At 42.6% G+C, this 14725-nt stretch overlaps 1 protein-coding gene across 1 annotated transcript in view; it reads left to right on the top strand.

The window, feature by feature from the left end:
* Positions 1-14725, top strand: part of LOC308628709 (kinesin-like protein KIF16B) — a 295568-nt gene that overhangs the window by 254210 nt on the left and 26633 nt on the right. The window contains exon 25 of the mRNA XM_081255964.1: positions 1826-1909. Coding sequence (XP_081112090.1) covers positions 1826-1909 — 84 coding nt within the window. The remainder of the gene's footprint in view (positions 1-1825; positions 1910-14725) is intronic.

Below are 14725 nucleotides of genomic sequence, written 5' to 3'. Positions count from 1 at the left end.
TACCAATAAAAAATGGCCAAAAGAGTTGAACAGACACTTCCCCAAAATGAGTAACCAGATGGTCAATGAGCATGTGAAAAGATGCTCAACATCATGGCTCATTAGAAAAATGCAAATCTGAACCACAGTAGAAATCACAGCATACCCACCAGCATTGCCAAGATGAAAAAGACCACAGCACCAGGTGCTGGTGAGGATCTGAAGCCACTGGGTCTCTCAGTCACTGCTGGTGGGAGTGTTGGTGGTAAAACTGCTTTGGGAAACCATCTGATAACTTCAGGTACAGCTGAACACTTGCATTCCATATGACCTAGCATTTTCACCCTTCAGACTATGACCAGCAGGAATCCCTACATATGTTTATAGGAAACGTATGGAAAACCTATAGGAAAATGTTCATAACAGCACAATGCCTAGGGGCCAGAAACTGGAAACTAGCCAAAAGCCCAATAACCAGAGACTGAACAGACGTGTGGTGGAATGTTCACATGGTGGCATACTGTTCAGCCACAGGAGTGAGCAAACTGTTGCTACACATGGCAACATGGGTGGACCTCGCACACATGAGGTAGAGTGATGATGGTGGACACAAAAGGGTTCGTGCCATATGATAAAGCTCAAAAATGGGAAAAACTAAACCATGCTGTTAGAAGTCAGGCCAGCGCCAGCCTTTTACAGGGCAGGAGGGGAGTGCCAGCGGTTCCTGGGCGGCTGGGGGTGTTCTCTTTTGATCTGGGTGGTGGTTACAGTGTGCTGAGATGTTGAAAATTCACCAATAATTGTTCACTTAGGATATGTGCATTTTGCTGTATGTATATTCTCCTTTAGTACTAAGTTTTCAAAGTCCTGTACATACAGATGTTAGTTCTTAATTTTTGATTCCCACTGTGGCAACATAAATTTAAATCAGCCAAGGTTTGCATATGTATAAATTAGGAATTTTGTGCACATTGTGACCTAAATTGTGGGAGAAATGTTCTTTTTTTTTTTTTTTTCTTGATAACGCTTTGTTGACCTCTCAGTGTGTCTGAACCTGACAGGGCGAGGAAGGAAGGAGATAGTGAATTTCATCAACACCAGCAATTATTGCCGCTCAGAGTTCATTCAACCAAAGCCACACAAGCTGGTCAGGTTTCCGCCAGGTTATAGAGCTCTTTCTTGCCTTGGAGTCTAAAAAAAAACTTACCTTTTTGTTATGATTTTTATACTTCCAAGAAAAGAAGCATAAGGAAAATACCTATGAAATTCCAAGACCTGGCTACCAGCAAATTCTAAACCTGTATTCTCTAGGAGACAAGGAGAAAAGATGGAAAGAGAAGCCCTCTTTTCACATGGGCCATCTGCATTTGCAGTAGTAGCTGAGAAAAGGCAATATGGAAAGTTTACACAACTCTTTTACAAAATGTTCAGGCAGTATGCTTGTGGAGTTTTCAGATTCTCATGTCAACACAAATATAATTGAATTCTAGTATTAGAAGGGGACTAAAAGAAGAACAAACTTGTGTTTTAAAAAATAAAACACGTGAAACACCACCTGGCAAAGAGTCTACTATGTTGTCTGGGACAAAACATTGAGACTCAAGTCTGTCCTTCCTTTGAGGCCCTATCATCCTGCCTCTCGGGTGACCCTTGTGGAGCCTTGCCTGGTCTCTTCAAGGTCACACGGTTGGTGGCTAAGCAAGGCAGGCCCTACCATCTTTAAACTTCCAACCTCTTTCTCTCCCCTCCCTCCCCACCATGTTGGAGATTCCAAATAGTGGATTAATACTAGCCCAAAGGTCACAGGTGTGCTATTAATGCATCTCTTATAAAACATGTATTTCAGCTCGCGACTCTTGAATTCCCTCCAAAGAAACTATTTGGAAACAAAGATGAACGTGTGATTGCTGAGAGGCGGAGTCAGTTAGAGGTAACGGAATTAAGCTTTTCTTTCTCTGTGTGCAGAAGATTTGCCATGTGATTGACCAGTGAGAATTCTTCCTCTTAAACACTTAACTCTCGTTCACGGATGGAGAGATGCTGCTTCATTAACACAGGAGGTGGCAGCGGCAGCTTGTGAAGTAATGCAATCAGTTTATTTAAAATATAAGTCCTTCCCCCCCCCCCACAGAGCGTTTTCCTGGGTTTTGAGGAGATACGTGTGTACCAAGGGTTAGGAAGCAGGGGTGGGTGAGAACTGAATATTCACGTAGACAGATGGTACGCAACGCAGGCTGGGGGTACGAAGCTTGCTGCCAAAGCCTTGAATTAATTAACTGAAGATTTGTAGTATTGCATCGTTGTTACTTTTTCAAGGTGGCTGGAAGCAAAAAGACACATACCTAGTTTAGTCATGGTTAGGTTTTGTTGGACTTAACTTCATCTTCGGAGCCAGCTCCGTGGAGAGCTTTGGTTCAACACAACTGTTGTTTTTCTGACTGCCTCCCTGCTGGCATGCACTGTTGACTGCTCCGTAGAGCTGGTGTTGCTTTGCAGGCTAGAGCTGCTTGTTTGGTTGGCATCTGATGCTACCGAGGCAGAGTGTGCTGAGGCATGGTCGCGGGTAACCCGCGGGCATGGGCTACCCTCTTACTGCTGTGAGCCACTGAGGCAGACAGGATAACATTACAAATAGCTCACTCCAGTCGGCAAGCTTCCTGGGGGCCTCGCAAAGTCCCCTCTGCTACTCTTTTAAGAGGAAGAAAAATAAGACCTATTGCAAATGAAATCAAATAAGAGGAGGCCTGAGACAGCCCTTTCTGAATTTCTGTGAAAGTCTCCATAAAACGATGGTATTTTTCTCATTCCTGGAGACAGCCAGTTTGAAATGGCTGCCTGTGGAGTCCAGTGAATACCAGTGAACCAAGCCTTAGGGAAACATCCAGAGGCTGGAGGTTGCAGTGAGAGCAAAAGGGGGGAGTGGGGACCCTGGAGAAATTGAAGACTAGGAGATTGTGGTCCACGAGGGGCATTTTAGAGACTTGAGATCCTCAGTATAGAAGTGATCTGAAGAAAGAAGAGTTTCAGGGTGTGGCCATGCTTACAGGCCTGTGAGTTAAACTGTAGAATTACACCCTTGAAAAGGTGCTGGAAGTATTACAACTGAGGTTTGGATGGGTCGTTGCAGGGCTCTAAAAATCAGCCTGTGAGGTGGTGTGACCCTGATACCCAACTGAAGAGCTTACATTCAAGGGAAAGGTTATCGTGGTGAGCCTGCTTGACCAAGTTCTCTTAAAGGTTTAATTGTATCATACAAACAATTTAAAACTCACAGTAGAACTAGTGATGGTTTTCTTTCTCGAACCCTTACCTGCAGTCAGTTATCCAGACTTGTCTTTAATGGAAACATGCAGAACGACAGTGTATAAAAACAAGTTTGTAAACTAACAGGAAATAGCTGTTGTCATCCCTGCTTACTCAGGGCTCTAATTAAATGCACGTGGTGCCATCCATGCCCCACAGATTGGGCGTTTGTGTGCTGTGCGTTTGTGAGCCCTGCTCTAGGGGACTCTTGTCTTTCCACCCCAGCTTCCAGAGTCAAAGCAAAGCTCAGGGCACCTTTTCATTCTTGGTACTTTCAGGTGGAACCCATGTTTGTGTTTTCAGCATCTCCTGCGTAATCACTTAGCCCTACCGAGCCATCAGCTGTTGACAAACAGAGTTTTATGTCAACATCTCTGTGGATACAAGCATCCCTCCCATTGCCCGTGACTGTGGTTTACCTGTGGCATTAACCCATAAGGAATGGATACCCCACACCTTGTGGAAATATAGGGGCTTACATTTTAAATTAAGTGTATTTCGTCTCATGTTGACTGTTAAATCTTAGAATATTATGTTCTTGGCAAGGAGAGAGTGTAATTCAGCTTCACTTTACTGGAAAGTTAACCTGAGATTCTTGAGTTGGTTTCCTGCAACTATTCTGATTTTTATTTTCAATCTAACACCAAGAGTCACTGATTTAGTGCATTTTTCTGTGAAAATTAACATTGGTTGTCACTGAACTTCCTATTTGATTTAATTCATTATACATTGATTTAATTCCTGATACTTGCTGGGGACAGTGCTAGGTGTTACATAGAATATCAAGGTGAGTGAGACGCTTCTTGCCCTCAAAGAGTGTATGTTTACATTGCTGTATGGAACTCTACCTGGAGGTATAGTTAAATACGTAAGCATGTACAGAAAGGTGGATTTCAGCAGGACACATTTGTACTGGCACACACCAATATACATAGTGTTTGCGCAAAAGGAATTATCTGCTGATTTTTAAAATCCAGAAACAGCTTTACAAACCTCCTCACGCCGATTGAGCTGCATAGAGCAGTGTTCTAAGCAAGCATCCATTTGTGTTTCGATCTTCCTTGCTATTAAAATAGCTGCAAGATTTGGACCTTGTGTTTGAGTTTATCAACAAAAAGTGTCAAACGTTTTCACATGAAAAACATAGATACCTACTTTCTAACTTATATAAGGTTAAATCCTATTTATAAAAATGTTAAAATAATTATTGTAAAAATGATGGGTAACATCAGAAATTTCTGCCTGTCACGAGATGTTCTAGAGATTAGTTTTATCACCACGCAGAGAGGAATATTAGTGGTGTGTGTGGTGGTAGCCGTGTGGGATTGGGGTGTGTAGCACCAGGAAAAGGCAGCAGTGAGTCAGGACGTGGTGATGCTCAGTGGCGAAGTGTACATTTGGCCTCCAGAACTCACTCTTATTGATAAACGTGTATAGGCTCCACCCACAAAGAGTTATCAGGACCGCTCTAGCTTATAACCCGGAGCCAGGTTTTCCAGAATCTGGCCTGTTACTGCTTTGCATCTCATGCCCAAATGCTGCCAAGCACTTTTGCTCCACAGGAGCCAGAGTCTCTGGAGGTTTCTAACGTGGGCGGAACCCCCTGTTGCTGCCGTCCTGGCCCCGCTGGAACCGTTCAGTGTAAATGTGCACATCGTGGGCAGACCCTCCTATCGGGCAGCCAGAGGGTTCTGATGGCGGCTCTCCCAACGTGTGACGTGATGCTCAGCTCCTCCAAGCCCTTCCTGTAACGCGGACGACAACCCAGCAGAAAAGGCTGTGGAGGTAACAGGAAATGATCACATCAGTCTCTGTCTGATGAGTTACGTGGAGCAGAACGGTGCTTGTTACTGTACTTGAAGCCAGATACCATTACCATCAGGTTGAACCTGTCCTTGTCATAGGTCAAAAATGGTGGAATATTGGCCATTCCGTAGGCTTTCACATAGTAGTACTTCCGTCTCACATTTACTGGGTGTTTACTGAGTGCCAGGCATGAGTGAAAGGCTTGATATATCATGCCATTTACTCCTCCAGCCAGCTTTTGAGGTGACTTCTATTATTATCTCCATTTGACAGGTGAGAAAGTTAAGTCTTGGGGAGGATAAAGAAGGTCATGTAGCCAGTGAGTGGCAAAGCCTCAGTCTCTACTAGGGTGTCTTTCAGGGCAGCCTCCTTCTCTTAGTCCTCAAAACACTCTGAGCTTGAGATAGAGCTGGGTCTTCTGCACACTTTGTCCTGGAATGTCCTTGAGACTTCACCTCCACTTCTTTTAAGATTCTTGGTACTTTCTTGCTTGTATCAAAAGGTATGTTTATGTCTCAGATCTCCCCTATTATACTCTTCAGTTACTTGAAGGCAACAGAATCAACGTCTAATTGAATTCTTCATCTCCCATGATATTTCACACATGCTTCACATTCACTGTATTATTCACTGAATTCTCAGAAAATCTGCCGATATTAGCCCCAAATAGATGAATTTTTGTTTTGTTTTTGTTGATTGATGAGAGGTGCATTTTGGGTCACTAATTCCAGAGAATGTTATCATCTACTTGGAAACATTTCTGCTAATCATCTCAGTAGTCTGTCATTTCAAGGAGTAACTGTAATTAATGAAAACAAGTGAAATCCTCTAATAAAACAGTAAAGCTTTCAAGAATAAAACCACCACCTTTAGGAGTAAGAACTTGAGAAGTTTCTTGGACGTTTTCTTGAAAGTACTAGAGCAGGCAGCAGCCCAAGACCACTTCTTCCCCATTTTCATGTCACTGGCTAGAGCATTATTAAGATGGATAAAAATAGTGTGGAAGCTTAGAGCATGGGCCTGGGGCTCTTCATCCTGGTCTTGAATCCTGGCTTTGCTCCTTTGGAGTTAATGTCACTGTCAGTGTCCTTTATCACTGACAAATGAAGACAAATAATAACCACCGTCTTCCAGGAGTTGACCTGAGGGTTAAATGAGATCATGGACATCACACGGCCTCTGGTACAGAGGGAAGCACTCCGAAATGTTAGGTGGTGCCGTGATGAATGAAAGTGGTGGTGGTGATGAGGACAGTTGGCCACAGTGATGGCGCCTTCCAGCACGTTTCAGGTCTGCTTTAAGAGCCAGGGGAGGACACAAGAACGCCCCCCACCTGCAGTCATGAAGTGTAGCAATGTGAGCACCTCAGTTTGTTACATCTACTTGCAAAATCAATTTCTGAGGGCAAAGACACTACGATTATGTGACTATTCTTATTCATGGTGATACCTGGAAGATACCAGGAATCTCATGGTGTAACACCAGCCTTTCTTTCACCCTGTAAAATTGTCATCTGAAATGTAGAAATGCTTTCTGATGATTGAATCACGGTCAAGCTACTGTCCAGTGTGAGAAAGAGGAGAGGCCTAGGATTATTATCAAAGGAGCACAGTTCCTCTGCGTTTACACGGCTGCTGTTCACAGCCGCTCGGCTCTCTTTTGTGTCTCCCGAGTTGCTAACAGTGAGGCTGCCCACTGTGGCATCCCCAGCACGCCTGATGTACCCCAAGCCGCTGCCTGACAAATGTCAGTGCCTTTCGGCCAGTGACCCCCAGACATACACCTACTTTTTTAACAGTGTGTTAGATTTATTAATTCCCTGCACTAAGAAAGAACAGATACCATGGGAAGCAGGGGGCATCTCAGCAAGGTGTTACCAAGACCTTATGATAGGACTTGGCCCTGGGTTGGGTGATTCAGGGCAGAGTGCAAGCAAGCGGGCTTTGCTCTGGATTGGATGTTGGGCTAAGTCTCTGATGGGGTATCTTAATAATTCTTATCTGGAAAGCAAGAAGAACAGAGTGAGGTTAAAACTGTGATTGATAAGAAACACAGCAGTCATCTTATTAGCCAGAGGAGGGGGGTATTTGATCATTTTCATGGTTTGTACAGTATTTATGTTTTTGTGTTCAGACATGATTGTGGAGTGTTTTTTGGTTTTTGTTTTTTCTGTCTTGCTCGTGGTCACAGAGTAGCCTCGCCTGGTCTTGCTGTCCTTTGGAGCTGTCTGCTCTTGACAGGAGAATACCGAACTTAGCTGTGAGCACCAGGCTGGCCCTCAGCTGCATCTCATCACTTTTTCTTACCATAGAGAGATGCCCAGAGCTCACAGGTGTCGTCTTTTCTAACAGAACCGTGAACTAAATGAGGAGTTGTTTTCAAAATAAAAGTCTTGGTAGTTCCCATGCCTTACCTGCCTTACAACGTGGGTGTTACAGCGGCTGCCGTAGTGCTACGTCCCCCTGCCCAGCACCAGCTGCCACTTCCCTGCACAGCCCAGCTTTTCTGACTAACAGCAGTGTCTCCTTCTGTTGATACTTCAGTTTTATGTTACTTTCAAACCTTTGATTTCCAACAATAGAATCATTTTGGTTTAGACATTGTATAGGTTGAATCCTTTCAGTTTCACAATAAATTTCAGGAGGTGAAAATCCTTGCATTTTCTCACTCGTTTGGCACATGAAAGGTATCTGGCAGTTCTGTGCTTAACTGAACAGTCCTTCCATCTACTCTCTGCTGATCTTACAGAATGGATGATGGCGGAACCATTACCAAATGTAGGCGGAGAATGAGAAATACCTTAAAGAAAGAACTGTTTCCCTCCTCATTTATGTTTTTATGTATTTTACTTTTTCTGGTTATATGGTCATTCGTATTAGCAGTGACTGTTTTCTGTGATTTGTTAATCACAGAGCATTTTTGAAGGGGGTTTCGTGGCTGTCGCTGTGTGGGAGGAGACTGAGCTGGACTTTGGGGGCTGTTTCATTGTGGTGCTTCGTGAGGTCAGAGGGGCTAAAATTGCTGTGATCTGGGATGAAGATTCGGGAAGGAGATGGGAAACTCCATGGGGTATGGGAATAATGCAGAAGGTTCTAGAGTCAGACCTGCACTTGCAACCCAGCTCTGTGAGACTACTCCAGTGTCCTGTGACCTTAGTTCCCTCCCTAAGCTTTAGTTCCTTATTTGTTAAATGGCAGAAATAATATCTGCTCCATGGAATTGTTAGAATTACATGATGCAGTGTGTATACTGTAGGTAAGTGGTGCCATAAGGGGAAGAAGAAAGTCTGAGAAAGAATGAACTCCAAAGGCAAAGTGCCCATCAAGAGATCATTTTACACAACAGAAGTCCTTCCATATCAGTGTAAGTTGGCACTTGATGGTCACATCAGAAGAGTGAGTCCCCATCTGGAGGGAAAATCACACGTTGGTTTCCATGCAGAGTCTTTGGTTTAATTAAGAAGAAACCAAAATTGAAACACGTGTTTCCAAGGAGAGGAGGATCAACTTCCAAACCCAGATGGAGGCTGGAGGGACAGGCAAAGTGCCCGCCACACTGTCAGTTGTACTCTGCTGTTTTTCCCCTTCCCCACGTGGCATCCTGTGTGGGCTGATGGCTAACAACTCAGGGACTCAAAACTCACTGCAAGTGCGAAAACTCTTCTCCATCATTGGGCTCCCCATCTGAAGCGCTAAGCAGGCAGTCAGGGTCTTCATGTCGTTACTGACTTGGGATTAAGTCAGCAGAAGCATCTCTGAGGCTGGAGCACCTCCCTCAGCTCAGACGTCCTCTCCTCAGAAAGCCCTGCCCGTTCACCCCCCACCAGATGCCTCTGTGGCTTCTTGGTCAAGCCCTTTGTAGTGGTTGGGGCAGGGGGGTTTGTCAGTTTGTTTCGTTTTTAAATGCTTTATGTTTTACTAGAAGGTAAGTGCTATGAGGACAGGGTTTCCAGCTGCCTTGTTCACTTCTGTCTCCTCCATGCCTAGAACAGTTTCTGGGCGTTAACAGGCCCTCAGTAAGTGTTTGTTGAATGATCAGTTAAAGCTGCACTGAATAGCAAATAGCACATATTTGTTGTGACAAAAAACATTTTCAAAACCACAGCATATGCATAAATGGGTTTAAATGCCACTTTGCAGTAGGCCACTGGGCTGGTTACTTACCCATTCTGAGCTTCATCATTCTCAATGTGAAACAGGGATAAGAAGAGCTAACTTTCAGAGTTGCTGAGCGGATCAAATGAGAGTGGTGTTTAAGAAACACCTGTACAAGACATAAGCCCTAGCCCATAATACATCCCAAATTGATACAGGATAATGGTTAAAAACTTACACTATATAGTCCAGCAGACCTAGTTGTGGATCCTTGCTCTGCTACTTACTGACTGGGTAACCTTAAACAGGTTTCTTAACCTCTCTGTGGATCAGTTTTTCTCATCCTTAAAATGGGGATAATAATAGTACCCACTTCAGAGAGTTGTTGTGAAGGTTAAATGAAATAATACATGTAAAATACTTGGATAGGCGCTGGGTACATAGCAAACACTAGAAATGATCATTCTTCTTTTAAAAATTGCTACATTCCAATCGCTGTGTGGTGACTTACAGCATACTTTTAAAATTAAACAACGTTCTAATTAATGCAGTAAGATAAGAAAAGGAAATAAAAGGTTATTCTGATTGAGAAGGAGGAAATAAAACTCTTATTCACAGGTGACATGATTGTCTCTGTAGAAAATCTAAAATAACTGACAAGAAGTCTCCTGGAACTGAAAAGCAATTATGGCAAGATTGCAGGATACAAGGTTAATATAGTCAATCACTTTCCTATATACCAGCAATGAAAAAGGGGAATTGAAATTTAAAACACAATAGAATGTACATTAGCACTCCCCAAATTAGATACTTAGGTAAACATTTAATAAAATATGTTTAAGATCTATATGAAGAAAACTATAAAACCTCTGATGAAAGAAATAAAAAGAAACTAAACTAATGAAGACGTAGTTCATGTTTATGGATAGGAAGACTCAATATTGTCAAGATATCAGGTCTTCCAACTTGGTCTATAGATTCAGTGCAGTCCCCCAGCAAGTTATTTGTGGACGTGGACAAACTGATTCTAAAGTCTATATGGAGAGGCAAAAGACCCAGAATGGCCAGTACTGAAGGAGAAAAACAAAGTGGGTGGACTGACAGTACCCAGCTTCAAGACTTAATCATAGGATTAGGAACCAAGATGGCGGAGTAGAAGGATATGCTCTCACTCCCTCTTGTGAGAACTCCAGAATCACAAGTAGCTGCTGGACAATCATCGACAGGAAGACACTGGAACTCACCAAAAAAGATACCCCACATCCAAAGACAAAGGAGAAGCCACAATGAGATGGTAGGAGGCGCGCAATCACAGTAAAATCAAATCCCATAACTGTTGGGTGGGTGACTCACAGACTGGAGAACACTTATACCACAGAAGTCCACCCACTGGAGTGAAGGTTCTCAGCCCCACGTCAGGTTCCCAACCTGGGGGTCCAGGAACAGGAGGAGGAATTCCTAGAGAATCAGACTTTGAAGGCTGGTGGGATTTGATTGCAGGACTTCATCAGGACTGGGGAAAACAGAGACATCACTCTTGGAGGGCACACACAAAGTAGTGTGTGCATCGGGACCCAGGGGAAGGAGCAGTGACCCCAGGGGAGACTGAACCAGACCTACCTGCTAGTGTTGGAGGGTCTCCTGCAGAGGCAGTGGGTGGCTGTGGATCACCGTGGGGACAAGGACACTGGCAGAAAAAGTTCTGCGAAGTACTCCTTGGCATGAGCCCTCCGAGAGTACGCCATTAGCCCCACCAAAGAGCCCAGGTAGGCTCCAGTGTTGGGTTGCCTCAGGCCAAACAACCAACAGGGAGGGAACCCAGCCCCACCCATCAGCAGTCAAGCAGATTAAAGTTTTACTGAGCTCTGCCCACCAGAGCAACAGTCAGCTCTACCCACTACCAGTCCCTCCCATCAGGAAACTTGCACAAGCCTCTTAGATAGCCTCATCCACCAGAGGGCAGACAGCAGAAGCAAGAAAACTACAATCCTGCAGCCTGTGGAACAAAGACCACATTCACAGAAAGATAGACAAGATGAAAAGGCAGAGGGCTATGTACCAGATGAAGGAACAAGATAAAACCCCAGAAAAACAACTAAATGAAGTGGAGATAGGCAACCTTCCAGAAAAAGAATTCAGATTAGTGATAGTGAAGATGATCCAGGACCTCGGAAAAAGAATGGAAGCAAAGATGGAGAAGATGCAAGAAATGTTTAACAAAGACCTAGAAGAATTAAAGAACAAACCAACAAAGATGAACAATGCAATAACGGAAAAGAAAACTACACTAGAAGGAATCAATAGCAGAATAACTGAGGCAGAAGAACGGATAAGTGACCTGGAAGACAGAATGGTGGAATTCACTGCTGCAGAACAGAATAAAGGAAAAAGAATGAAAAGAAATGAAGACAGCCTAGGAGACCTCTGGGACAACATTAAACGCACCAACATTCTCATGATAGGGGTTCCAAAAGGAGAAGAGAGAGAGAGAAAGGATCAGAGAAAATATTTGAAGAGATTATAGTCAAAAACTTCCCTAACATGGGAAAGGGAATAGCCACCCAAGTTCAGGAAGCGCAGAGAGTCCCATACAGGATAAACCCAAGGAGAAACACGCCAAGACATATAGTAATCAAACTGGCAAAAATTAAAGACAAAGAAAAATTATTGAAAGCATCTAGGGAAAAATGACAAATCACATACAAGGGAACTCCCATAAGGTTAACAGCTGATTTCTCAGCAGAAACTCTACAAGCCAGAAGGGAGTGGCATGATATACTTAAAGTGATGACAGGGAAGAACCTACAACCAAGATTACCTGGCAAGGATCTCATTCAGATTCGATGGAGAAATCAAAAGCTTTACAGACAAGCAAAAGCTAAGAGAATTCAACACCACCAAACCAGCTCTACAACAAATGCTAAAGGAACTTCTCTAAGTGGGAAACACAAGAGAAGAAAAGGACCTGCAAAAACAAACCCAAAACAATTAAGAAAATGGTCATAGGAACATACAAATTGATAATTACCTTAAACGTGAATGGACTAAATGCTCCAACCAAAACACAGAGGCTTGCTGAATGGATACAAAAACAAGAACCATATATATGCTGTCTACAAGCAACCCACTTCAGACCTAGGGACACATACAGACTGACAGTGAGGGGATGGAAAAAGATATTCCATGCAAATGGAAATCAAACGGAAGCTGGAGTAACAATACTCGTATCAGATAAACTAGACTTTAAAATAAGGAATGTTACAAGAAACAAGGAAGGACACTACATAATGATCAAGGGGGCAATCCAAGAAAAAGATATAACAATTATAAATATATATGCACCCAACATAGGAGCACCTCAATACATAAGGCAACTGGTAACAGCTATAAAAGAGGAAATCGACAGTGACACAATAATAGTGGGGGACTTTAACACCTCACACCAATGGACAGATCATCCAAAATGAAAATAAATAAGGAAACAAGTTTTAAATAACACAATAGACCAGATAGATTTAATTGTTATTTATAGGACATTCTATCCAGAAACAGCAGATTACACTTTCTTCTCAAGTCCACATGGAACATTCTTCAGGATAGATCACATCTTGGGTCACAAATCAAGCCACAGTAAATTTAAGAAAATTGAAATAATATCAAGCATCTTTTCTGATCACAACGCTATGAGATTAGAAATGAATTACAGGGAAAAAACATAAAAAACACAAACACATGGAGGCTAAACAATACATTACTAAATAACCAAGAGATCACTGAAGAAATCAAAGAGGAAATAAAAAAAAATACCTAGAGACAAATGACAATGAAAACACAACAATCCAAAACCTAAGGGATGCAGCAAAAGCAGTTCTAAGAGGGAAGTTTATAGCTGTACAAGCCTACCCCAAGAAACAAGAAAAATCTCAAATAAACAATCTAACCTTACACCTAAAGGAACTGGAGAAAGAAGAACAAACAAAACCCAAAGTTAGCAGAAGGAAAGAAATCATAAAGATCAGAGCAGAAATAAATCAAACAGAAACAAAGAAAACAGTAGCAAAGATCAATAAAACTAAAAGCTGGTTCTTTGAGAAGATAAACAAAATTGAAAAACCATTAGCCAGACTCATCAAGAAAAAGAGGGAGAGGACTCAAATCAATAAAATTAGAATGAAAAAGGAGAAGTTAAAACAGACACCACAGAAATACAAAACATCCTAAGAGACTACCACAAGCAACTCTGTGCCAATAAAATGGACAACCTGGAAGAAATGGACAAATTCTTAGAAAGGTATAACCTTCCAAGACTGAACCAGGAAGAAACAGAAAATATGAACAGAGCAGTCACAAGTAGGGAAATTGAAACTGTGATTAAAAATCTTCCAACAAACAAAAGTCCAGGACCAGATGGCTTCACAGGTGCATTCTATCAAACATTTAGAGAAGAGCCAACACCCATTCTTCTGAAACTCTTCCGAAAAATTGCAGAGGAAGGAACACTCCCAGACTCATTCTGTGAGGCCACCATCACCCTGATACCAAAAGCAGACAAAGATACTACAAAAAAAGAAAATTACAGACCAATATCACTGATGAATATAGATGCAAAAATCCTCAACAAGGGCTTCCCTGGTGGCGCAGTGGTTGAGAGTCCACCTGCCGATGCAGGGGACACGGGTTCGTGCCCCGGTCCGGGAAGATCCCACATGTCACAGAGCGGCTGGGGCCGTGAGCCATGGCCGCTGAGCCTGTGCGTCCGGAGCCTGTGCTCCGCAATGGGAGAGGCCACAACAGTGAGGGCCCGCATACCGCAAAAAAAAAAAAAAAAAAAAAAAAAAAATCCTCAACAAAATACTGTCAAAGAGATCCCAACAACACATTAAAAGGATCAAATGCCATGATCAAGTGGGATTTATCCTAGGGGTGCAAGGATTCTTCAATATATGCAAATCAATCAATGTGATACACCATATTAACAAACTGAAGAATAAAAACCATATGATCATCTCAATAGATGGAGAAAAAGCTTTTGACACAATTTAACACCCATTTATGATACAAACTCTCCAGAAAGTGGGCACAGAGGGAACCTACCTCAACATAATAAAGGCCATATACAACAAACCCACAGCAAACATCATTCTCAATGGTGAAAAACTGAAAGCATTTCCTCTAAGATCAGGAGCAGGACAAGGATGTCCACTCTCACCACTATTTTTCAACATAGTTTTGGAAGTCATAGCCATGGCAGTCAGAGAAGGAAAAGAAATCAAGGAAATACAAATTGGAAAAGAAGGATTAAAACTGTCACTGTTTGCAGATGACATGATACTATACATAGAGAATCCTAAAGATGCCACCAGAAAACTACTAGAGCTAATCAATGAATTTGGTAAAGTTGCAGGATACAAAATTAATGCACAGAAATCTCTTGCATTCCTATACACTAATGATCAAAAATCTGAAAGAGAGATTAAGGAAACACTCCCATTTACCACTGCAACAAAAAGAATAAAATACCTAGGAATAAACCTATGTAGGGA

This window comes from Mesoplodon bidens (assembly GCF_964165515.1).
Source record: "Mesoplodon bidens genome assembly, chromosome: 15".
NCBI classification, from domain to species: domain Eukaryota; kingdom Metazoa; phylum Chordata; class Mammalia; order Artiodactyla; family Ziphiidae; genus Mesoplodon; species Mesoplodon bidens.
Note: the sequence above shows the minus strand (reverse complement) of the source record. Positions and strands in the feature narration are given on the sequence as shown.